The 27,109-nt window shown below is 37.9% G+C and overlaps 1 protein-coding gene across 5 annotated transcripts in view; it reads left to right on the top strand.

Annotated features, from left to right (window-relative positions):
• The window catches only part of SPAG17 (sperm associated antigen 17), a 111,169-nt gene that overhangs the window by 66,064 nt on the left and 17,996 nt on the right, over window positions 1–27,109 (top strand). For 4 of the 5 annotated variants that reach the window (XM_065077848.1, XM_065077864.1, XM_021292719.2 and 1 more), the window contains 15 exons: window positions 2,078–2,198; window positions 4,948–5,321; window positions 6,916–7,045; window positions 8,643–8,863; window positions 9,194–9,338; window positions 10,475–10,629; window positions 12,473–12,649; window positions 15,034–15,161; window positions 15,330–15,460; window positions 16,837–16,964; window positions 17,342–17,524; window positions 19,946–20,059; window positions 22,670–22,715; window positions 25,271–25,373; window positions 25,797–25,850. In XM_065077848.1, the coding sequence (XP_064933920.1) occupies window positions 2,078–2,198; window positions 4,948–5,321; window positions 6,916–7,045; window positions 8,643–8,863; window positions 9,194–9,338; window positions 10,475–10,629; window positions 12,473–12,649; window positions 15,034–15,161; window positions 15,330–15,460; window positions 16,837–16,964; window positions 17,342–17,524; window positions 19,946–20,059; window positions 22,670–22,715; window positions 25,271–25,373; window positions 25,797–25,850 (2,210 nt within the window). Of the gene's footprint in view, window positions 1–2,077; window positions 2,199–4,947; window positions 5,322–6,915; window positions 7,046–8,642; window positions 8,864–9,193; window positions 9,339–10,474; window positions 10,630–12,472; window positions 12,650–15,033; window positions 15,162–15,329; window positions 15,461–16,836; window positions 16,965–17,341; window positions 17,525–19,945; window positions 20,060–22,669; window positions 22,716–25,270; window positions 25,374–25,796; window positions 25,851–27,109 lie in introns of those variants that run through there. The other variant, XR_010475685.1, reaches the window with a different exon arrangement.

Genomic DNA, 27,109 nt, shown 5'->3' with positions numbered 1-27,109 from the left:
CAGTAACATATCTAGATAATGTGCTTGTTAAATGTGGTTCTTAATATCTTTCCAGACTAACTGCAAAAATATTCAAAGCATATAGTAGTGTGTTTTAATTTCACCTCTACTTGGTTCCATCTTTAATCAAGTATGGCTGAAATAATACAGAAATAGGATGTCCCAGTTCTCACCCTGAGCCACACTTAAATCCAATCTACTGCATATAATACTTTCCATGACTTTTCATGTTCTTCCCTTAACCCAGTCATTCCTCCCTCTTATGTTCTGCTTATTCCATAGGCTGATGGGTGCTATGTAAAGTACATGAGTGGCACCAGGTCTACTTTCTTTTCCTGCACTGTTTTTTCTTTTGCACTGCTCTTCAGAATTTCTTCATGGAAAATTAACACTAGTTCATCCAGCTATGGTGGCTTCCAACTCCAGAGTCGTTTCATGAAACTCTACTTCAGTTCTTGTTACCATTTTCTAGGGTACTGCCCTGAAAAGCTTCATCACCTTCTGTTGTTTCTTTTTCAGAACTATGTCTTGGGAAACTGATCCTTTGTTGAATCTGGTTACTTTTGTCCACTTCTCTCAAAATCACTCTTGCTCTGCCCTTACCAGAGGAATATGGGTTATCTTCTTGGCTCCCTTGCCAAGGGAGGTTGAATGGACATTGTAATTCTGTTTGCAGAGCTGGCCTGAACTGTTCAGAGGTAGAATGGGCAATATGGAAATGAAGGTTTAAATGCAGTGCAGGTTAATCAGAAACTGGAGATAGCTTGCATTACAAAGCAAAAGAGAGGAGAGGGCAATACAAAAGACAAGAATGAACACATATTGAGGGCTGCACAAGTAGCCTTGGAAGACTCTCTAACCATGATGTACCTATGCTGCTTCTGTGGTACTAAGCGGATAAAGTAGTGCTGTGCGTCTTGTTTCAACATGGATTCTGTCCATATCCAGAAAAAGTCCTACTGACCTCATTTCAAGATGTTTAGCTGGGTACTTAAAGAGCATGGGAAACAGTGTAGGGAGTTGCCTAACAGCATTCAGCATAACATACAGCAATTGTGTGGTACAGGTTAACCCTATTCAAACAAATATCCCTACCATTAAAATTCTGTCAGGAGAACATCTAAGTTCCTCTCCTCTTCTTCCAAAAGGGTTTTTACTATTTGGTTTAGAATGTCTTTGAATAGAGAGTATCCATATTAGTGCATACAACATCCAGCTGTCTGAGTATGCCAGTATTCTGGAGAACAGGATTGGAATACGAAGCAAACTTGACAAATTCACAGGGTCGTCATCTGGAAAATAGGACACAATTCAGTAAGAATAAGTGCTAGGTTCTACAATTACATCTAAGTAATCAACATATACCTACAAGAATGTGTAACAGTTCTGTCAGAAATTGTTCTGCAGAGGAAGGTCTGAGAGTTGCAATGGATCACAAGAGATACATAAGTCAACAATGCCATCTTGCTGTGAGAAGGGCAAAGACCACATTGAGGTGAATAAATATGTATATAGCCTGCTAACTATGTAAAGTTATTTTCCATTCAGGGCTAGTAGAACCTGATTTGAAGTATTGTGTCCAGTTACGGATACTGCACTGCAAAAAGAGGGTTACACTTTTTGACTTCCAGACATTCCTTCCTGTCCCCTTCTTAAATCAGTGCTGTATTTGCAGCAGACTGAAAGTACTGCTTTATTAATCTTTTGTGCTCTTTTATTTTAAAATAACTGATGTGCAACTTCAAGAATTATTTCATGTTGTTCTGCCTCACATTATCCATTTAATGTCACCTCAACCACACTGCGCACAAGGTAAAATAATGACTCAGCAAAATGAATAAAGTTAGGAAGGGTTGTTCTTCAAGGATTAATAAATAGGAATGAAAGAAGAAAGCATGATCAAAGAAAATAAGCCAACATTTCCACTTCAGAATCCATAAACTCTCAAAATGTTAAAAATGAGTGGTAGAAAGCACTTTTTAAAAAATGTTTTATTTACAACTGAAATCTGTGATCTAACTTTTTTCTTCATTCTTTTAAAATGTGGAATAAAACTAATTCCTATTTCATTCTGTAGATGGAAACAGAAGAATCAGCTTCCCAAACACAAGTGATGTCAGATGCTCTTGCTTTCCCAAGTTTGAATGTCTCCTGTCCCAACGGACTGGTATTAGCTTTCCTTGGTGCAAGTTTTGGAGGTTAGTTTTCTGAGGCACTGCAAATTAAGGAATTTTAAAAGAAGTTAAAACTACAGAAGAAAACAATTTCTGCCTTGATGGGTTTAGATGTGACAATATGAATTTTTTAATGTCTCAGATTGCTAAGTCTGCCATAATGTCTATTTAATAGTATTTGCAACATAAATAGTCTGTTTAAATTCAAATGTAAAATCTAGAACTGCAAGCTGTTGGACATAACACATCGGGGCAGGGAAGCAGCAACCCTAAAAAGCACTTGGGAGTCGTGTTGGATAATCAGTTGAAGATGCGTGTATATTAGAATACGAAAGAAGAATGAGCATATTCAGTTCATAAATGCATATATTTCAAGGAATCTTGAATGATAACAGGAAGATGGTTACATTACTTATATTTGCATCTCCTTTGGAATTGTATGTACTGTTCTTAAGTGTACAAGACACATTCATATTTTGAAAGATTCAGGGAAGAGTGACAAGAATGATTAAAGCATTGGAAGGTGTATCTTACAGTGAGCTTATGTCACCAGAGATTTAATAACCAAAGAAAAGGCCAAAGGAGTCATTGGTGCCAGTATGGGAGTACAAATGAAACAGAATTTTGGTGAGAGCTTGTAAACACAGTATGCAAAGGTATTACAAATTTCAGGAGCTTCAAACTGAAAAGTAGTGCTTTATATTAAATTTAAGCTATACTCATCTTTTAAGGGTAAGAATAATTAACAAAACTAACCCAGGTTGTAATGGACTCTTTGCTACTGGATATTTTACAGCCAGGTTTTGTCACCTTTCTAGAAGATACTGTCAGTTTCAAACAAGAATTTATTCACAGAAGTCCTTTGGTTTATGCCATTTGGTACACACAGAGAAGATGGTCATAGTAAACCTTATTGTTGAGTTTTCTTTTGAACACCGATAGGGTATATAGATACTTGTATGTCTCTCTGCCTGACATTTATTCCATTTCCCACTGTTCTTGAAAACCAGCACAAAGTTCATCTTTATATACTCTAAACTGTAGTATATCTTGGGGTTTTGTAGTCATACCACTAGGTTTTGAACCAGACAAATGTGAATTTTGCTGTTGCCATCTGGTCAATTTTAAAAACAGCCACTCACAGATGTCATTTAATGCCTATGTACAATACATCTGTCCAGCACGGGAGCTATTGAGTATGTGAAAACAGATCAACACAATTGCGGATGTACTCATATCCAGGAATAAGCCACATTAATCAGACACAGAAAGTACATGCTAGCAGTAATTCCAACACATCCCATGCCTGAGCTGTTGCATAAAAAACAGCAGAATCATTTGTCTTCCTGGCAACTGATGAAACAAATACCTCTTAGAAACCAGCAAAGTGGTAAGTCCAATGTATATGAATTAATAACAGTTAAGAAATTTATATTACATAGCATTAACAAATGTAGTATGGTAAACAAGGATCCAGCACAAATTTATAATCATGTGAGAGCTGAATGTATTGCTTTTTTGGGGGAAGAAGCCGCATCAATCTGAATTGATCTTTTTTCATCTCAGACATCTCTTTCCTTTTCATATTAAAATCATAGGATCATTGGACAGCCTAGGATGGAAGGGACCTCAGAAGATCATCTGGTCCAGCCTTTTGTGAAAAAGGGATTATCTAGCACTGTGTCCAATTACATATTGAAAACCTTCAGCAATGGTGTCTCTACCATGCCCTTGGAGAGATTGTTCCAGTGAATGATTGTTTTCACTGTAAAAAATGTCTTTCTTATATCAAGACGAAACCTCTCCTGGTGCATCTTATACCCATTGCCCTTTGTCTTCTCTATGTGGCTCCTTGTGAACACAGAACCTCTGTCCTCTTTGTAAGTGCCCTTTAAGTGCTGTAGTACTGTGATGAGGTCCCTCCTGAGCCTTTTGCAGGGAGAAAAGACCTAACTCCTACAGCCTTTCCTCATAGGACAGGTTCTCCAGCCCTTTGATCATCTCTGTGGCCCTCCTTTGGACCTTCTCCAATTTGTCTGCATCTTTATTGAACTGTGGGGACCAGATCTGGATACAGTACTCCAAGTGCAGCCTGACAAGTGCTGGGTAGAGTGGCAAGATTACATCTCTGCTAGTGGTGCCCCTGTGGATGCAACCAGCTTGGCAGATTTTGCCAGTTTAGGGTAAATATGCTGTGATTGATCTGATATGAAGTAAAGAAGATGCAGAGAGTTTTCAAACATAAATAGTTGGGCAAGGAGTGTAAGTTGAAAAGCTGAATAGTTGGAGTGAACAGAGCTATTACAAACACATATTCTCTTGACACAACTACCATAATTATTATCTCACTGAACACACTGCTATAATTTAATCTAAATCCCTTATTTTTTCACATCGACAAAATATGTAACTTCAGTTTCTATACAAACTCAGTAACTTCTTGTGAAACTCAGTAACTTTTTTCACCTTTATGGGCAGTTAGGAAATTCTTTTCACCTAGTGCCAGTTTTCCAAAAGTTCAGAATCTGTAATAAATCAGTCTTTAATTTTTCTTATTTTCCTTTGGAAAGACAGACACCTCCCCAGAAGGATGCAGAGTTTCTGAGTAGATGACTGCTCTGAAAAAACAGTCTTGTCCCTTACTCTATGGATTACAGAGGAAGCCAAGTCTTACCTAAACTTTCACACCTTCTGTAGACACCAAGTTGCTGGATGTTTAGCACTGTTTGAATGTGTACTACACAGTATTAAGTAATTCAGAATTTGTTTTCAGATTTGAAAGGTGAAGCCACTACAGCAGAAGCTGAGGAAGAGGTGGTAAAGAAAGATGAGGTCAAAGCAAATGAAGCCAAAGAAGAAGAGATTGAGAACGATGAGGCCAAAGCAAATGAAGCAAAGGAAGAAGACATTATGGAAAATAGAGAGAGGGAACATGAGGTTACAGAAGGTGAAATAAAGCATGAAGACACTAAAAGAAAACAGACCAAGCAGCCTACTCTAGAAATTCTGGTTAGGCAAAGTTATCCTCAAAAGATAAAGAACTCTCATCTATATTTACCTGTGGCAAGGCAAGCAGAACAAGAGGTGTCAAGAGTCATCACCAGTCAAGGAACTGTCATAAAGTACATGATGGATGGATCTACCCAGGTATGTTTAGTAAAATTCATTGAAAGAAATCTCTGTTCAAACCTTGAACTTGTGTTTGTCAACTGAGATAGAGAAGTGTCCAGTTTGTAGTTGAAGGAGTTAAGTAACTGCTGAGTTATGCAGCCATGTCAAAACTAAAATGCTCTTGGCTTTGTTCAGAATTGGAACTAAAGGCTCATAGGGAGCTTTAATGATGAAAATTTTAGGTATGTGAAGATTTTAGGCAACTATGAGGTTAAGAAATAGCTGAATATGGTTTTAAGAACTACATTTCTAGACTTAAACATCTGAAGTTGATTAGTTGGGCTTTGGGTGTTTTTGACAGCACAAAAGTATCAATATATTTTTTTCAGTCATCTGAACAATCATATAGGATCCAGAAAAGAGCTGAACTATTATTCTTCACACCTTTAGGTATTCTAAATTTTCATCAAAAAGACTTTCTAAGTACCTTCTTTGTTTACATGTATTTAGGTTGCCTGGAATTCTGGTACCTTTAAGGTGCCATAGGCTAGATACCATCTTTGCAGATATTGTAATCAATCTACAAGCAACTGTCTTTCTTATAGTCTAAGACTCTACGTGTAGTTAGCAAACAGAAGAAAAGATGAGTCATAAGTTTTTACTCAGAAACTGTCAACATTCCTTATTTCCTCAAGATTTTTTTTCCTAAATAGACCACAACTCCCAGTACATGTTCTTTACATTCTTGCATTACCTTAGATCTTAAACCATTTCACCACAATTTCTGAGAAACATATCCATTTCAGAAGTATGCAAAGAAGCTAGCTGCTATATGTCTATGTATTCTCAACATATTGTCTCCTGACAGAAGAGTGTAAGTCTTATGTGCCTAGCATGATTGTACCATAGTCTTTGTGTAACCAGATTATGAGTGCATCCTTCTTCACATTAACTTAATGTTTGTGATGCATCAAGAATGCACTGCATATAGATAAGCATTTGAAAAAGAAGGATGAATTACCTTACAGTGACTGTAACTCTTGAGATGTTTCTCTATGTTGTCCGTTTGTTTTCCACATTGTCTTCTCCCTAGAACATCTGTACTGTATTTGTAAATGAATTCAGGGACAGTTAGTCCCTGACACACAGGGAACATGCATATCAAGAGTTGAGTGTAATGGACAATAGATCTCAGAAACCATCTATAATAAGATTAATAACCCTTACTTCTTTTTGTTAGTTGTCTTGATGGCTAAAAGAAGTAACAGCAGTCCTAGAATACAAATCAATACAGTGATGCAGATTTATTACCACTGCTACAAAAAAAAAAAAAAAGTCATCAGCCTTTGACCACTTAAATAGCCAAAGAATAATCTTGAATCTTTACTTTTATAATGCCTATTTGTTACTAATAGAGTTGCCATTAATTATATAGGTGAACTGCAGCAATCAGCAGCCCTTTCTTTTTGAGATACCTTCTTTATTTCTCGTATTCATTCTGAGAGTTTGTACTTCTTCCCCCTCCATCACCCACAATATTCTAGGGACTATTGCATTTGCAACATTCTTTTGAGAGTTTCTATTGGTGTTTCAAGTTATTTAACCTCTAGTATGTGCTTGATTTCTGTAGATTCTGTTTGCTGATGGCACAGTAAGTAGAAGTCCTGATTCTGGCCCTGTCCTACCACCACCTACAATTCCAGATAATGTGCAGCCATTACCAGAACCGGAACCTTTACCTGAGACCAGCACTAAGAAAGGTAACATCTCCAGTGTTATGGACAGATTTAAAATTAGCTGGGCTAATGGTACTTAATAAAGGGCATTTTTCTTTAGTCTGAAAATTCTACCAGTGTGAAAATGGAATTTTATTTGTATTCAGCTGTTGCACACTGCTAATTTGTTACCTTCATAGCAAATAATTTCTCTCCTACTCCAGCTTTCTTCTTCTTATACATGCAAGGATTATAATAAGTAAAAGGCTGTGTAAAAACTATAATACCTCGGTAGCAGGTTATTCAACACCATTTTTTAAAAGAAATCCTTGTAACTACACTAGTGTCAAATGCTTACTTATGTGTTACAGAGTTTTAGTCATGGTATTGAGAAATGCTTCTCTCAAAGAGGACTTACCATATTTTTCTTTCTTGTATGTATTCCAAGGCATCTACTGTTGGTCATTATATTTTTTTTTGTATGGGCTTGTGGTCCGTGCCACTATAACCATTCTTACCTTATTTTGTTTGACTGAGAAAGAACCAAATAAAAGTTTACCTCTTAGCTCAGGGTGTAGTCCAAGATCACTGTCAGTGCTACTTTGTGCAAAGAATAATTATTGCCTGTCATAATAGTAATTTATAATTTATTGGAAGTATGTGAATAAAAATTGCTACCAAAGAGAAAAGTTTATCAAAAAGAGACTTTCTGACTCATCGAGTCCAGTCCTTGTTCTTAGGGTATTCCTTAGAATAACTAGAAGGATGTTTGAGAACTTCTCTGACAAACCCTCTTCTTGTTTTCAGTCTCAGTACCTATGGCCTGTGTATATCCTTAATTCCTTGTCCTTTATTTGTGATCACTTTTTTTCCCTTACTCTTCTTCTCCACTGCTTAGTCTTGACAAACTTATAGTGAAGAGTTGTTTTCTTTTTCTTTTTTTTTTTTTTTTTTCTTTTCTCATGTGTATATGCTGTAAGCCTTTCGATTCCTCTCTGGACCATGCATACACTTAGTCTAAGTTCCTTTTTTTGAATATAGGAAACCAGAGTTCTCTATCACATTCTTAAAAGATCTCTCCATTAACTTGCACAGTAGAATCTCCATCCCTTTTCTTCTGATGCATCATAGGATTGTGTTTGCCTTTTTTGTCACCATATTTTCATGCTGATAACTTGTAGTCATTCTGTATGGATGATACCTCCAGGTCTTTCTTTTATTCTATAGCTGCAAACTTGTCTGAAGTACAGGTTATTTTTATTTCTTTTCACATTAAATTTCATTCCAATAGGCTGTATCAAATTCCTATTACTTTAATCTCCAAGTCCAGGGGACAGTTTTGGATGTTTTTTTCTTCTGTAATCCATTCAGATTTTCTTTTATATTGATGGTACCTTCCGAAGCCATGTTATAATTGGATGTCATTAGCATGCTGTTTACCTTTTTTTTTTATTTTTTTTTTAATGAACACATTAAATAAGATTAGTTCAAGGGCAAACCTTTGAGTAACAGCATTTGTAATTTCCCTCCAGCCTGATAAATCTTCTTTCAATTCTGTCAAAAACAATACTCACAGTAACTCCTTACTTTATTTTTGCCTTAGAGAATACCAAGTCTGATAGAGAATTTTTTGTTTCTGTAGGAAAAGTCAGTAAAAGAAACAGTATATCACACCAAAACAAGGACGAGTTGTTAGAAAACACTGTTCAGGATCTGGATGGTTTTGAGCAACCTAAGGAGAACCAGGTGGGAACCTGGATAACAACAACTCCATCAGGCATTCGAGTGGGCACTGAGGGAGCAAAGCAAATGGATCTGGAGCCACTCTTAATCTATCATGCAACTGACCCAGCTGATGGAACGGTATTAATATTTTTGTGTTATTCTTACTTTTGTGTTATTCTTACCTTTGTGTTATTCTTACCTGTGTAATATGCTAAGAGAGAGGGCTGCCATCATATAGGTTGTAGGATTTGTTCTTTCTATACATATCCTACAGGTTGTATTATTACACTTTTACTAATAAAAAAGCTTTAGATTTTGAAGAAAATGCAAGTCCTCGGTCTCTGAAGTAGATAAAGTTGCAGTTGTCTAGCTTCATTGGAGTTTTGGTATGTAATGCCTAGTTTTACTGTTGTTGTTCTTAAAAGTGTCAGAGAGCTAATATCAATGAGCATTCCTTCATTCTTTCAGGTTATGACTGTACGAGATGATGAAGTGATAATTGTTGAGAAGCTGGATGGCAGCAAAGTATGTGATCATGCTGATGGTACTAGGATCACGACTTTTTATCAAAACCGTGTAGAGCTTTTTATACAAGAAGATAGTGAAGAAACAGGTAAAATCAAAAGGGGAGCACTTATCCCTGCTGTGTCTTATGAAGCACATAATTGTCAAAATATACTAAAGATAGGTCATACCAATAGCCTAGATAACAAATCCACTAGAGCAGTACAGGCTTAGTTTGTCTGCTTTATCTTTCTTTCATCAGTATTCCGTGCAAAAATTACGTTGTAGCAAACAAGCAAATTCCCTTCTTTCCATGCATATGCTTACATGACCCATCTTCACCATGAGACCACAATGTCCAAGTTCTAGTATTCATTGCCTGCTCTCCACCTATCTTGGTAAAACAAGAAAGCTGATTTGAGTCTTAACCGAACAGGTGTATAAGGACCAGGGCATCCTCATATTCTCCAGAGAAGCCATGGACTCACCAGCCTTGTAGGTATTCAAAATTTGATTGAACATGGCTGTGGAAAGTGCCACACCTAGTAGAAGTGAAACTACATTCACCTGAAACAAGTGGGGCTAATGATCATCTGTGTTTCCTCTGGCTGGTAATATATTCTGTATACTTAGTTCAGTTGCTGAATAAGATCTGTAATTAACACAAGGTGTATATTTACTGTGTGAGTGTCAGAACTGTTGTGTTCAAACACAGTAGAAAGTTCTCGTTGTAGATGACCTCCCTGGGGAATTTTAAAAATCAAAACAATGGCCTTGAACTGGCGTGTCTATTCCGTGAGATGGCAATGGCCAGATTAACATACCAGTTTCATTTGTGTTCCCCAAATTCTGCTGCTGAAAAGGAATTTCTTCCCATCTTGGGGCTTGTATCACAGGTATCAAAAATTTCTGTGGTCCAGGTCGTGTGTTACAAATATATAGATCATTACAGTTAGTACTTCATTGGCGCCTTCATAAATTAGAGAGTACTCTCCTGACCACACCAGCCACAGATGGTTATAGACATTTTTTGCTGCTGAATTTTCCTATATTCAGTGCACAGTCCAAAAATTTGAAGTTTGTATATTGTTTACCTAACATAAAATTATGTGATAAAGGAGGGTATGAAGCCTGAAGGTCTTTTACTGAGAAGTCAAAGGTCCAGCCTTATGAGAGAAAAAGCAAATCCTAAGATTTTTCCGTGGTTCATGTGCTCCTGTCTAGTTGTTCTGTATTAACTCTTAGATGAACCCTCAGAAGCCATCACAAGGAAGGTGAAATGTATTCAAGTAGAGAATCCAGAGTTTGCTACTGTTATAACAAATTGCGAGGACGGTACCTGTTGTACCATCTTTGGAGATGGGACATCTATTATAGCAAAGCCACAGGGAACATATCAGGTGGGAATTATTTTTTGTTTTGACAGTGAAATGTATCTTTGTGTTCCGAGCTCACTGCCATCAGTATCTTCACCTTGGCTATTTTAACTCTGTTCTCTATAGCCTTCACAAATCCTATGATTCCATCTCTTTTATACTCTGGCAATATTCAGATATTATTGGTCCTAGTCAACTGGAAGCTGACAAATGTCCCAATTTGCAAGAATGGCAAGAAGGAAGACCCTGGTAATTATAGGACTGTCAGTGTCTCTTCAGTGCCTGGTAAAATTGTTGAGAAGATTATTCTAGGAGTTACTGAGAAGTACTTGAGAGATAATAGTCATTGATCATCCCCAGCATAGGTTCATAAGGGGAAAGTCCTGCTTAACTAACTTAATTTCCTTTTATGACAATGTCACCCCTCTTAGTTGACCAAGGGAAAACAGTAGATGTGGAGATTTTTTTCTTTTCGCGAAGCTTTTGAGACTGTCTCTCACAGTATTCTTCTGGACGTAATGCACACAGCTAGACAAGTCTGTAATACCTCGGAGGAGCAACAGCCTGACAGGTCAGGCTCAAAGAGTTACTATATGTGGTGCTACGTTAGACTGGCAGCCAGTCACCAGTGGAGTTGTCCAGGGCTCAATTTTAGATCCAGTGCTCTTTAATGATTTACAAATTATCTGGACACAGGAATTTAATGTAGATTATGTAAATTTAACAATGATACTAAACTAGGAGGAGCTGTGGACTCCCTCAAGGGTAGAGAGGCCTTACAGAGAGGTCTGGATAGACTAGAGAGCTGTGCAGTCACCAACTGTCTGAAGTTTAACAAGAGCAAGTGCCACATTCTCCAACTGGGATGCGGTAATCCTGGTTATACATACAAATTGAGGGGATGAAAGGCTGGAGAGCAGCCCTGCAGAAAGACATCTGGGGGGTTGGGTTAAGGGCAAGCTGAACATGAGCCAACAGAGTGCCATGACAGCCAAGGGGGCCACCCATGTCCTGGGGTGCATCAAGCACAGCATTGCCAGCCAGGTGAGGGAGGTGATGGTCCCGCTCTGCTCTGCACTGGTGTGGCCTCACCTGGAGCACTGTGTGCAGTTTTGGTCCCCTCAGTGTAAGAAGGACATGAAACTTTTAGAGTGTGTACAGAAGAATGTGACCAAGAGGATGAAAGGTCTTGAGGGAAAGACTTAGGAGGAGCAGCTGAGGTGACTTGGTTTGTTCAGCTTGGAGAAGAGTAGACTGACTGGAGACCTCATCACAGCCTAGAACTTCCTCAAGGGGGGCAGCAGGGGGGAAGTGCTGATCTGCTCTCCATCATGACCAGCAACAGGACATGAGGAAACTGAATGAAGCTGTGTCAGGGGAAGTTCACATTGGACATTAAGAAAAGGTTCTTCACTGAGAAGGTGGTTAGTGTCTAGAACAGGGTCCCCAGGGAAGTGGTCACGTCACCAAACTTGTCAGAGTTCAAGGAGCACCTGGGTGATGCCCTTAGTGGTGTGACTTAGTTTTACATAGTCCTCTGGGGAGCAGGGAGTTGGACTCACTGATCCTTATGTATCCGTTCCAACTTGAGATATTCTGTTAGACTTCCTCACAAATGTGTAGTTTATTTAAATTGTAAGCTTAAATTTCCTGAAGTTAAATAAAGTATTACAGAGACCAACATCAGCCTGACTCCAGGAACTCATCTTCCTTTTTACTCTCCCTCTAGTCCCTCAAAACTGGATGATTCAGTAGTAAAGGTCTGAGAGCTCTCCTCTTGATTTGCATCTGTTCTTCATTTTCATGCTACCTCTAAACTGAAGATTACACCTTCAGATCTGAACCTCTTCCCTTCTTACTGTGATAGGTTTTACCCATGAAGACAGGCTCTCTTTTCATTCATGAAGATTGCTCAGTGGTTTATACCCCTGAAGCTTATAATTTCATCAGCAAGAAAGAAGAGAAACAAGGAGGGAGATACATTATGAAACACACTTCCAGCACCATTTGTGAGATGATGGATCCTGAAGGAAATCTTTTCAAGGTAAAATACATGGAAGGAAACCAGTTTCTGCATTTTAAGTAATTTTATCTTAAAAACAAATCTCAGAAACAGCTTGCAGCCTTATAGTACTTACTCTTAAAGCAGCCTAGCTAGCCAGAAGAAACAGCTCCTGAATCAGGTCTGTGCAATGTTCTTGAGGATGTGATGTGTTTCCCTTTTTTGGTATTTCCCCCTTTTTAGAGAGATTGAAATAAAACACATGGTCTACAATTTATCTCACCTGTAAAGTTACCTTAACTAGGGTGACTTGTCTTATAGCAAAAAATCACCTCTGCAAATGAGGATTAAAAATGAGAGAGGATATTGGCTTTTCAGAAGGTCCATAGAAACACTCTAATCTACCTAGTAAGGCAAATATTGTTGTAAAAGGAATGATTCAGTCTTTAAAGTCATACTGATTGTGCTGTGATCCTTTCGCACCAAAGAGGAGTTTCTGAGCTAGTTTAGTACTTAGTTCTGAGTTATGGAAACATCATCTAAGTGTCTGTGACCTACATACTGTTTTCTAATTAAAGGTTCTAATTAAAGATTCTAAATGTGACATCCTTAGAGTATCCTTTCTATTGTTGCAATTGTAGTCATTACCATTTTTCCAGATTCCTGTGAAACAGCACTGAGGTTCCCCTGGACATGTGCATTATGATACAGTTTTTAACTTGGCTGAAGAAATAGTGCTTGTGCATGTCTATGCTATCTGTCATTCTCTCCCTAACAAATTTTGAGCTAATCAACCTGAGGGACAGAAATTTCAAAGATATCAAGTTTCTAAAAAATCAAGGCAATTCAATGCAGTACAGAAGTTGCTTGGCATTGGTGTGAGCACATCCTGCTTTTTCTCAATTGATATTTGGGGAACAAAGGAAGGAGCTTGAGGCTGTGGGGCAGTATTGTAGGAGCAGTGATCTCAGAGGATATGTATTGTAGTAAGGCAGTTGAGATTAATGGAGTATGAGAGGATGCAGAATGAAGAATAACTGTAGGGAAAACATGTTTCATTGGTTTTACCATTAATGTCATATGCTTTATTTACAGCATCTCACACAATTTTACTCTCAGGACCCCATTTTCATTGCATAAGTGCTTATGTGAGGGAGCAGGTATCCATGTGAATACAAGTACCAGCAACAACTCATGGATTTAAACTTCTTGTTGTGAGGAATCCAGCTTTTAGGTCCTGTCCGCTGTTACAATTAACTTTTGTCTAGTTCCTCAAGTCCAATTCTCACCTTGTGCATGGTTGATAGGGATGGCAGCCAGGTGCAACTGTAATAAGATTGGTTTTTCCTCTGTCCTAATCACACCAGAGACTACAGGGAAAAGGGCATGGACTGGGTGTGTCAGATTCAGTTCACGGACCATCCTTTGAAGCACTCTGGTTTAAACTGTCTTCCAAAGGCAACTGACTGCACTAAGAATTACAGGCATTATTATTCCTTGTTAACTTATTATTCATTGTTAGTTACCTTGTGTGTATATGTTAATGGCATGTTAGTTAATAATCACATAGTATTTTCAAGAAGGAAAACACCATAGATATTCCCTCAGTATTATCATAAGATTATCTGAGATCATATTTTTAAAGGGAATGGATGCCTGAAAAGGGGCCCCTCTAGAAATATATACTTATATATAGCTATAGGCAGATAGATATAAGTATATGATCTGCATCTATATCATCTATATCTCTTCATATATCAACATGTATATAGATGTGTGTATATATTTATTCACATTTATCTATATATTTATATATATACACCTGTACATATGTATATACACACCTGTACATATGTATATGCACATTTCTATTTGTATATACACCTATATAGGAGCACACATGTATATACTCTGTGATTATTATCTAACATATTAGCATACAGACATATGTATATGTTTGTGTGTATCTATTTCTCTGTGTGTCAGTATATATACTTAGGTACATATATACCTCACAGAGGTACTTCAATGGCTGTTTGCTTATACAGTTACCTGGCTTGAAGAGCAAGTGAGTATTTTTGTATGAAGTTGCCTGTTGATGCCTGCAGATATATATTTTGAAGGTGGAATGTAAGCATGGGTGGCCCTGTTTGATAGCTAACAGTCCTTGAGCTTTTATTAAATATCAGCATGTGATATTAGTATTTATGATATGGCATGTCTTCCTGTAAATGTTTGGTTTGCTTTTTTCACTGTCTTTTCAGTTTTTGTCTTAATTTCTTCTTCCTGTGAATTTCAGATTATTCAACATGAAATATGTTTTTTCTGTCCCTTTCACTGGGCTAGGTCATATTACCGTTCAGCCGCAAGTTACTGTTTTAAAAGCATCATTTAACTGAAGTAATTTTATATCATTTCTATTATAGGTAATGGCTGATGGCAGCACAAATGTGTGTGTTCCTGGCATTGACACTGATGAGAAGGAGGACAGCAATTCAGCATCAGTATTCCCAGAAATTAACAAACCTGTCACTTATGAAGAGCATGCGCCCAGGTAAACTGCACTGGGTTCATAGGTTTACACTTTCTTCACTACACTGTGTTTATACAGAGTTTGTAGATTTGTCCTTCCTTCATTCAGTACTCCATATTCGAACCTTAATGTCATCATGTTGGAGTTCCTTTTTCTTGATACAGTCCAATGTGTGTGCTGGCTGTGTAGGTTCTTCATCGTCTATGCAGATGGTTCTGGATCCGAGCTCCTGCGGAGCAGGGACATAGACAAGTATCTGGCTGAAGCCTGTAGTGATCCTGCTACTGCTGTCTTGCAGGATCCTGTAAAAGAATGTCCAGGTAGGAAACTTTTCTCTTCGGACAAACAAATATTTGCAAAGGTGGAGTCAGTTTCAAAACTCTTACTTGGACAGGAAATTTGAAAATGTTTTTCCCCATGTAGACAAGTGCCCACACTTCTGTCAGTGAAGCATGGGGAAGAAGGAGCTTGTGGAAGAACTCAGGGAAGCAGAGAATTAACTGAATGACACTCTGAAAGGATAAGTGAACGAACAACTTTATCCACTCTCAGACATGCAAACAAGAGCAATTACAAAATGCATAGATTCTCTGTGTATTTACTATGAAAAAACATGGAATGTATCACAGTCTTCGTTAATCATATAGCAGTATTTATCAATGAAGAATGTTGACCCTTAGCCTGGCTGTTGGAAAGGATAAATATAATTTATAAGGAAGCTGGAAAAATATTACTAAAATAGGGGATGCCAATAGTACATGGCACCAAACACCTTCTAGTAGCAGTGCAAGAAGTCACATCTTCAAATGTTTGGTTATCATTCTGAAGTTAGCTGGACATACTATGTGTCTATAAAATACTCTGCATAACAGGTAAATACTAAGAAAATAAATGTGTATTTTAAAAGATGAGAACATATGGTTCCCCTGGATATGGGGAGAAGATAAGGGTAGTTTGCTTTACATACCCAGTGAAAATCTCAGTCAAGAAAACCTTCTCGCAAGCAGTAGCGATTTGTAATAGCAGCACATCTGCTTTTCCAGACTTCATACTCTACCTTTCTCAATACTAGCTCTATTTGCCCTGACAAAAAGGGTTCACAATTTTGTATGATTGTAACAAAGTAGCTCAGTAGGAATATCAGTTTTGAAAACCACCTATGTGGTAAATAATAGTAGATTACATAGATTTGGGGGTTGGGTTGGAAAAAAAATTTCAATAACATTAAAATTAATCAGAACAATTAAAATATATAATGGATGGATTCCATTAGACATGATTTATTGATCATATTGTGAAGTATAAAATAGAATGAAGAATTATGCTTGTTCTGAATATGATGTACCTCTTCTGACATTAGCGTTCAGTAAAGATGGGTCAGTGGTCTGCTTTTCCTTGTTTGGGATACTCCAGACACTGTAAAACTGAGCTGTTACCCAAGACTCAAAACAAGTAGCATAGGCAGTCTGTTGTTAAACATGGTCTGAGTAATCAGAAGTTGTCCAACTATTCTATAGCCACCCCAGTGGTCCAATATTATCTGTCGCCACAAGTATCGCATTTTCACACGGAGTTTTACTACTTGATAATAAGGGGTTTTTATTCCTAGGTAAGTATATTTTTCTGGAGGTTTGAGACACTTGTCCATTATTTTTGGATTTGAACTGATTCCTAGCAAAATGTGTCTTTGAAACAGGTGTTTTAAGTATTACTATCCTCCGGCCTTTGGCTGAAACCTCCCCCTGGGTAATGAACAAAGAACCGGAGAGTATTGTTCCTCCAAATCTTCAATCAAGGACCCGAGACACACTTTCTTCTCTTGAGGTATAATTGTTTCAAAACTGTCTTTTGCTGCTTAAGCAATAGTTGTTTGTCATAGGGGGGAAATGGAGCTCTAAGCAATGTGAGATTGTTAAGTCTGGTTTAGTAAGCAGTCTAAGCCAGGGACAGGCTGCGTCAGGAAAATGTGGTCACCTTGGGCTGCTTCTATTCTCAGTAAGGTGATGCCAGATGAATTTTGCCAGATGAATTTTTAGAATGGATAAATTGTGCCCAAGAAACTACTGACTTCATTGTCTAGATCTATGATGCTATAAGGAGAGCCTGTGCTTTTCAGCTGAGATACATGTTGCTGATATCTGCATTTAGTCAGCAATATGAGTAACCTCTTGCTCTTTTTGCTTCTTCTTGTCTGTGTTCAGAGGATGATCACACATCCCTCAGTCAGAACGTGTAGTTGGAGGGGTCTCTGCATTGGATCCAGTGAGCCAACAAACTTGCCAGTGCCTGTGCGAAAATGTCCTAATAAACTGCAAATACGTCAGTTATTCCAGTATAAGCCACTCAGTGATGAACTAAGAGAAAAGCTGCAGCATTCTCTTAAGGTAGTACAATCACATTTATTCATTCTTCCAGTAAGCAACAGAGAACGGACAGATTAGGTAACATGAATCTGCAGTATATGGCTGAGACAAAAATTCTGCTACTTTTGAAAAACAATCAGTATTTCATACATAGACAGGTGCTCTAAGAATAGTGTATTTCTGAAGCAGCTCACCTGTTTCTTGTGGAACCTACTTTTCTGTGCAAATATGTGAGATCCAGTCCAGTACACATCACATATAGTACACTAACAGTTTCCCTTCTGTCAATATTGATATCTGTTACTTTGCTTTTACTTTGCTTAGGGTTTATTTTCCTTCACAAAGCCTTAAAAACTTAAATCTGTGAAGCTGTACCAGAATTGCTAACCCACCATAGTTCTGCAGTTAACTTGGTCATCAGGTCACTGAGATTTACTCTAGTTTTGGTTTTGTATTTGTTTACATTAATCAGTACAGGACATTTTGACGTTCAAGTCTGAGTTCTGTCACTCTGTCCATGTCTAGCAAATACCCATGTAGCCTTCTGACAAAGTGTGTGTCTGTCCCTCATGAGTGATTGGTTCATAACAAGGTGCAAGCTCATACCTCATGTGCAGGTATTCTGAGGTGGAATCTGAAAGTTCTGCAGTTGATCCTTGTCAGCAGCTTCGTAGTTCTCAGTTTTGGTATAAAACATTGATTTATTTAATTCACATTGTGAGGATGCTCTTGGAAGATATTTTAGAGTTAAAAATTCATAATTACTTGCCAGTTAGAGAGTGCCAAAATACATGTGTTCTATAATTTATTCATTTAACATATTTCAATGATGGCATTGCAGACTGAATTTGAAAGTTAACAGCATGAGAAATTTGAGAAGGCAGTAGCATGTTGTAGCCACTTGGATTTTTTGTTTCCTCACATTACATTTCAAAGAAGGCATGCTAGTAGTAGAAAAACATGGACAGCTGTTCAGCCATGGCATGTTTGGGACATGCCAGTCTACCAGAATTAAATTTTACCCTTTTACAGTCTATGAATTTATAAAAAGTATTCCTTTAATTTACATACTGAGCTTTCAAAGGCAATGCTATAAAAATAATATTCCACACCAAAATCCCAAGGTAAGCTTTTCCACTGACCAAATTTGTTGTTGGCTTTCAGAGAAAAAACACTTTGTTACATTGGGAAGGAAGAATTGCAATTATTGGCACTGGGAAAACATTTGGAATAATTGTGTTAATGTGCAATGGAAATATCCTCATTGCTCATATATCAATATTTAATTAATGGATTTTTCCAGAAAGAGATATCTTAAATCTTTAGCCAAATACTCACTTTGTCAGAACTGAATTAAAATCTAGAGAAAAAAGGTATTCTTCCTTTCTCCATCTCCTTTATGATTTAAGAGGTATAAAGGAATGAAAAAGAACTCAAACTGGAAACAGATTGCTTCTGCAAACCTTGTCTATTCATAAAGCTCAATACTGCATGTAGCTTTCTAGCAGAGTGGTATGTTAGGACAACATTCTGTAAGGACCGTTTTTTCCATCCAACTGATCTTCTAAAGCATAAGGAAGTGTGAGAAAATAAAAGTGTTCTTTTCTGTAGCACTTAGTGGGATTCTGGCAAAGTAAACATATTCGTAAAAACAGCTTCAGATTTTTTCTGAACCTAATTTTTCCATCATGATGTTGTAAATTTCCCTTTCCCCGATAGGAGATTGAACAGGAGGGAGGTACAAATCACAAACAGTGTTTGTTAGAACACCTTTTATTAGTTAAGCTGATCTTAATAATATAATTGATTATTATTACTGTCAGCTGTTTACTCAACATATTCCTTTATTCACCCACATTGTTTACTCAAACACTTGCACACTCGCTTGTTCTTGCCTGGCTGGTGCAACAATTGTGAGACCAAACCTACCTGCCTGCTCAGAAGCAGGGGTTAACACAGATGCACCAGGGGCATCTAGGTAGCTGTTGGATGTAGTTCGTGTCACACAGCTCATTGTGTGTTCATGGCCCAGCAGAGATTCAGCAGACTCTTGATGTCCTTATTATATTAGTTCTTGCAGATTCAATTGGGTTGGGCTATGTGATCTCCAGAGGTCCCTTCCATCCCTAACCGTTCTATGATTCTGTGAATAGTCTTGCTGGTCTTCAGAGCTGGTTATTCCTTGGTGAGCTTTCACCTGCTACCTTCTCAGCATGTACTCCTCTATTTGACCTGTTGGGCTTTTTAAAAACTCTTTCTCCATGCAGACCTTTAGATATCTATATAACCCATTCACACAAATTCATAGAAGAGGCCTTTATGACACTGAGAAGCAGTGTATGTCCATTACTTCTGCAAACTCTTTTCCCTATACGTGTGCCCCTTAAGTCTATGTCTGCAAAGAAAACACCTGCCTCTTGTTCTTTTTCATTGTTCCACCAGGAATATATAGACCACATTTTAAAGCAGGAAAATGAACTAGAAGAGATAAATGTAAAAGAACCAAGAACAGAAGAAGAAAAGGAGAATGCTGCAAGTCTCCTTGAACTGGTTACAGTAAGAAAAATACAATTTTTAACTACTTTTTTTGCAACAAAACCACCGTATTGCATTGGAAGTGTCAACCTTAAAATACGTCATTATCTGTTAATAAAATAGCAAATGTTAGGACAGCACAGTGCCAGCTCTGCTGTAGTTTAATGGTAAAGCAGAACCACACTCCGCGTTCATTTGGGTTACTGAATGGCGCTGTGGCCATTTTGGGGAAGCAATACTGAAAACAGATTCAGAGTTTGGCTCTTTGCAGTGATCCATTCCCAAACACACAGGCCAAAGTTACGGAAATGTGTATATCCCCCAACATTAGGATGAGAACGTTTCCAGTCTGTTGTCATTGCAGCTGGGAGAATTTGATTTCAACCACAGCCACCTCCATAATGAAACTTTAAACTCTGCTTTTGGGATAATCCAAAACCAGTCTGGAGGAATATTGTTATTACTGCTGAACAGCATGTATATTTTTGGAAAATGTGTTCTGCTGATTTGCAGAGCTAAATAGAGCATGAAAATAAAGGAGAGAGGAATAAGGAAAGGGAAAGGTGGAAAAATAGGGAAAGAGGGACTTAGGTTAGCAGTCAGGAAACAGTGAGGTTAGTGAGAGATGAGTGGCAAAAAATCAGAGAAATTCAAGCAGCAAAAGTGGGTGGGATGAATGAGAAAAACACTACTTGCATCTTGTATAAAAGGTGATTGATCAGTTTGCTCTATTTCAGGTATTTAAATAACTTGTTTCCTATGGCTTCCTTTAATTTGGTATCTTGCATGATGTGAATTCACACATTAGATGTTTTTCATACATACCCAGTTAAAAATTCTGGTGTTTGAAAAATGAGCTCTAGACATGTTAGTTTAAATATTCACTAACAGATGATCTATCCACCTTTTGAAAGTGAGTGTATTCTAGCAAACAAACATCATCTTAGCCTTAGTGTCTACCTTTTAAAGCTTTTCTCAACATGCAAAAATGTTAGGTGTGAGATCTTTACAGTTTTAAATACTGTTAATTTCCTTTTCCTAGTTTTCTGGATAGATCTATAACTTTACTATTCTTTCTCTTTATAAGCTTAAAAAAAACCATGTAATGCTAGGATTTGTCTCTGAACTTTTTAGCCAAGTTAGTATTTTCATTTGTTGAAACAAAAGCCTTTTTTATATATTATAACATTTTGTATATATTTTTGCTGAGTACCTTCAAGTGACATACAATTTTTTAAAAGGGTGGAGAAAAAAAATGTCCAGAAAAAAACCCCAAACAAATAAAAACGACAACAAACAAGCAAAAAAAAAAAAAAAAAAAAAAAAAAAAAAAAAAAAAAAAAAAACACAAACCAAACAAACAAAAGCAATAAGGAATTCACAACCTTTCTGGAAAGAGGAACACAGAGAAGTGATCTGTCAGCAACTCCATCTGCCTGTATACGTTAGGTTTTTCTCCCAGAGTGTGGTGGAGCACTGGAACAGGCTCCCCAGGGAGGTGTCACAGCCCCAAGCCTGACAGTGTTCAAGAAGAGACTGGACAAGGCCCTCAGACACATGGTGTGAACTGTGGGGTTGTCCTGTGCAGGGACAGGAGTTGGACTCAATGGTCCTTGTGGGTCCCTTCCAACTCAGGACATTCTATGATTCTATGACATTTATTTGCTTTGATGAGATTGAAGTGCTGAATCTCAAATGCTGCTCAGTTCCAATGGACTTTGCTAGTGACTACTGTTAATTTTCCCAGCTACCCTGAGCACATTTCCAGGTACAGATTTCACAATAGATGACTATTTTCTGAGCAGTAGAGTCTCACTCTGGAGCCGCTGTGACCCGGGAATGGGTGTCAAAAGTCTACACTGTTCCCCAGCTCTGTTACAACTTAGGTTGCCTGGTCACAGGAACTCTGGTTTCCAGTTAACTGCTTCATGTTCATCATTAGAATAAAAGAAACAGCTTAGTTTAGAATCTGTTACCCCTCCAATACTTTACTGTAAACCAGCCACAAGAGAGCTCCTCAGTAACGAAGCCTACAAAATCCTGAACACATTTCCCATTTGATTTCTTCTTGTGGCTGTGAGTTTAGATCTGGTTCAAATCCTTTGTAGAAGGATTTGAGTTTGATTATGAGCTGGTTTAGTTGATTGAATAAACAGCAACCATATAAAATACAAAGCCACCTGTGAAGCAGGTCATCAAGAAGAAAACAAATACTTGTTTAGTCCAGGGAAATTGTACGGGGTGTTTCAAAAAGATGGACCCAATTTGAAATCACTATATCTCTGCAACCATGAACCGCCCATGAATGAAACTCTTACCACCAGTAATGGTGGTGCATAGAGTTCCAAATGATTACCACTAGATAACTAATTAAACAGTTTGTAAGTTTTAGAATAATTGTAATATATTGCCATCATGAAATATACTGCTTTGAAATGGGGTCCATCTTGTTGTAACACCCTGTGCTTCATTTCATTTTCTCCTAGCTCACATTTTTAAACACACTGAAATACCTCCATTCTTGTAGTCATATTCTCAGATAACACTTGTTTAGGAAAATCCTTTGATCGGGATGCTGAAGTTGTAAGGTCTGTTTCTCATGTGGTCACAGTTATTCCTTCTTCATTGCAGTCCATCCCTAACTGGGAGAAGTCATCTGAAGATCTCAGTGCTAGCGGTAACAAAAATTCAATATCTATCTTTAAAAATTGTAAAATAACAGAGTGAATTATAAAGTACTGTAGTATTATTTTTGAAGAAGGAACATAAAGGGGATTTCATCTATGTGCAATGTACATACTTTTGTCTCTTCTATTCTGAGTATGATTCTCACAGGTAATTAGAACTAGAGAGGCAATCAATGATTGACTCTCTTTAAAAACTACTGCCTGTGTTTAGGCATGTGTATTTCTCATTTTGACCCACATCTCCAAACATATGAAGTTTTTCCAGGTATAACAACTATGATACCAGTTAGTCAGTTTTGGACTAGTATCAACATTTCAGCCGAGTTTTCAAAGCAAATGGATAAGTCCTGGGTGTTTATTATATTTGAAAATCTGATCTCAAATGATAGTGTGTTCTGGTTCCGTTGGTTCCATCAACCTTGCCTGAGGGAAAAGATGGGACACTGTATTAGTTTTCCCTTGTGAATTTCCCTTGTGAATTCCCTAAGCCTAACCCATAACCGTAACCCTAACCCTAAACCCTAACCCTAACCCTATCCATAAACCATAACCCTAACCCTAACCCCAACCCGTAACCCTAACCCTAAACCCTAACTCTAAACCCTACCCCTAAATCCTAACCCTACCCCTAACACCTACCTCTAACCCCTAACCCTAAGCCCTAATCCGTAATCCTAACCCTAAACCCTACTCCTAAACCCTAACCTGAAACCCTTGCCTGAGGGAAAAGATGGAACGGTGTATTAGTTTTCCCTTGTGAATTTCCTTTGTGAATTCCCTAACCCTAACCCTAAACCCTAACCCTAAACCCAAACCCTAACCCTAACACATAACCCTAAACCCTAACCCTAAAACCTAACTCTAACCCTAATTGCCTCTCTACCAGTTAGTCAGTTTTGGACAAGTATCAACATTTCAGCTGAGTTTTCAAAGCAAATGGATAAGTCCTGGGTGTTTATTATATTTGAAAATCTGATCTCAAATGATCGTGTGTTCTGGTTCCATTGGTTCCATCAACCTTGCCTGAGGGAAAAGATGGAACACTGTATTAGTTTTCCCTTGTGAATTTCCCTTGTGAATTCCCTAACCCCTAACCCTAACGCATAACCCTAAACGCTAACCCTAAACCCTAACGCATAACTCTAACCCATAACCCTAAACCCTAACCCTATACCCTTACCCCTAACCCTAATTGCCTCTCTACCAGTTAGTCAGTTTTGGACAAGTATCAACATTTCAGCCGAGTTTTCAAAGCAAATGGATAAGTCCTGGGTGTTTATTATATTTGAAAATCTGATCTCAAATGATCGTGTGTTTTGGTTCCATCAGCCTTGCCTGAGGGAAAAGATGGAACAGTGTATTAGTTTTCCCTTGTGAATTTCTGTTAGAGTTTTTATTAGATATTTGTTAACATTTATTAATATTTTAAATAGGTAGAAATAAAATGAACATTTTTCTTTCTTTTAAAAATCCATCAGCCTTTCCCACAGAAAAATCCACAGAATTCAGTCCCATATTTTTCTGCCTTTCCCACTGTGTGAAGATTATTTCTGCTTGTTAAAAAAAAAAAAAAAAAAGCACACTACCCAATGTACATTGAAACTGCTGTAAAAAATGCTTGCTACACAGTTCCTAATTATAAAAAAAAAAAAATCAAAATGAAGGTGTACTTGTAAGATACCATTGCTAATTAAAAAGTGAGAAAGATAAGCTCTTTAAGAGAAGCAAAAAAAGAAAGAATGGGAAAATAGAAATACATTTTATGTTGAAAAAGCTGTCACAAAAATACCCCTAGTTTGCAATACATAATTCTTGAAACACTGAAAGATGTCATAATCAAATAAGATCATATCTCAAAACTCTCTCCTGTCTCCCAAGTTTTGCAACAGAAATTTTTTTTCAACCAAGAAAATTTCATTGTACTCACAGTTGAGGTCTGAGCCATGACGTAAGCAACACATTTTACAGAAGATGTCAGAGGACAGTGAAAGTCTTTAGTAAAGCCCCAAAGCTGGTCACCTATGGAAAGACCAGCTTTTCTCCATTATACATGTTAAACTAGTAGTTCCTTCCATGAGAATGTTGATTATGGCTCCTTCACAGCCGTGATTAAGCACAACCTAAGTAAGCTAAAAGTATTATAATAAAGGTCCCTGAAAGCCCATATTATTTTGTACAGCTGGAGATAGAGACACAGAATGTTGCTCCCGAGTCAGAAAGTGGCTGAATATCAGGAAATTTTTATATTCATGGGAATTTGATTTGTATCTTGAAATGACATAAAAATATTTCAGAAAACACAGTGTGGGGGTATAAATGTAATCTGCTTCTGGTTCTTTCTTACCTTGAATAGAATTAATCTCCTACCTGTTAGTGTTCTGAACTTGATTTTGGAATGAACTTCTCTCTTCCTCTTCCTTTACACTATTAAAGAATCCATAGGTTTTCATCAAGTGACGCAAAGATGCATTAAAAATATATCTTTGTTTATTATTCATTACACTTAGCAGAACATGCACATTTAATAATACTTCTTATCTTACAGCTCACATAACTGAGCTCTATGAACAAGCAGTGGTGTCTCCTCACCTGTATCACACAGAACAGTCAATCATTAACCAAGGAGAGGACCAACAGCAGAGTTTCAGGTAGGATGGACCAATGAGAACTGATGCAGATGTAAATAACAGGCATGGAAACGTACTTTACTGACTGTCATTAAGGACTGGGACCCAGATCTCTAGATCCATAGCACAATGTTTTACCAGCTTTTACTATGATTATTTTGTCCCTCTGTACCTCTTTTTCCCTAGCTCAAAGGTAGTTTAAAGTTCATTTGAAAAGTATTTTTAAGGTTTCTTTGATTGAATTATATAATAAAAATGCAGATATGAGCAAGCAATTTTGTGCAAACCATACAAGTCCAAGTCAGGAGTCAACTGAGATGTTAACATACTGTCATAAAAAGCATTTTCTTTCCAGGGTTATCTTCTAAATATTTTTATGCTTAGAGACCATCATGCTATTTTAATCATTTTCACTACTTTTTTTTTTCTTTCCCAATTGTTCAGCCCAGGAGGAGTAGCACCAGCATCCAGGTGGCAGAGCAGACAAGAAGAGCATAGGTAATAGTATTAGTAGGACAGAAAGTTATTTATTTTATGAGGCAATTGAAGCTGGCTTTTGAAAAGACTTTTACTGATTTCACCAAGTCTTGGGTAATGGTTTCAATGGGGTGTTCTCTGCAACAGAAATGCTGGATGGATGGTTTAACTGTCATTTTTTTCAAAATCTAGTAGTGTTGCTGTTAACTTCTGCTATTCAAAACAAGGCTAAAGTCAGAAGTGTTCTGTTTCCTGGTTCTGTCACCAGCATGGAAAATATTAATATTTTCAAATGCTGATGCTTTAGATTAAAATTCAGATATTCCACAAATCCCAGGTAATTTTTCAAACAGAACCCTAGACCCATGTCTATCACATGGTTGTGCTTCAAAGCTTCTCCAGGCAAAACAGTCCCACCTCCCTTAGCCTCTTCTTATATGAAAGATCCTCCAAGCCCTTAATCATCTTTGGGTCCCTTCTCTGGACTCGCTTCTTTAAGTCTATGTCTTTCAATGTGTCAGGGAACCCAGAATCTGACACAGCACTCCACATGTGGTGTCAGTAGTGCTGAGTGGAGGTGGTTCACCTCCCTGCCTCCTTGGGCCTGCTGACAACACTCCTCATGCAGCCCGGGATTTTGCTGGTCTTTGCCAGAAGGGTGCACTGTTGCTTCATGTTCAATTTGGTGTCTGCCAAGACTCCTAAATCCTTCTCTGTAGAGCTGCTTTCCAGCAGTGGACAGGGTGACATAAGTCCCCCATGAGGGGTGGATATCATGAACGTGAAGCTTCTTCCAGTTGTCTGAAGAAAGCCACTTCTTCTTCCTGTCTATAGCAGACACCCACAACAATGTCATCCATGTTAGTGTGCCCACTAATGCTAACCTATAAGCTCTCAGGGAGCTCATCACCCATCCCCAGGCAGAGCTTTGTGCTTTCCAGCTGTTCTCTTACAAACAGGTCAACTTCCTCTCCTCATGTTCTTGGCCTGCCCTTCGTAAAGTGCTTGTATCCATCCACACAGCACTCCATTCGTGTGAGCTATCCTTCCACACTTCTCCTGTAAGTGCACATGGACTTCTAATTCCTCCAGTTTGTTACCTGTGCTGCCTGCAGTAGTGTACACGCATTTCACAGAGGCACTCAGCTGTGCCAATTGCCCATAAAGGGTCTGAAAGCTTTCCCCGTAATGCCATCCTACAGGCATGTATTTATTTACATGCACGTGCTTGGTGTGACCCCACTTCAGCCCTGTTTTGTTGATTGTGATGTCCCTTATGT

This window comes from Columba livia, chromosome 1, assembly GCF_036013475.1.
Source record: "Columba livia isolate bColLiv1 breed racing homer chromosome 1, bColLiv1.pat.W.v2, whole genome shotgun sequence".
In the NCBI taxonomy this organism is placed as follows: Eukaryota; Metazoa; Chordata; class Aves; order Columbiformes; family Columbidae; genus Columba; species Columba livia.
Note: the sequence above shows the minus strand (reverse complement) of the source record. Positions and strands in the feature narration are given on the sequence as shown.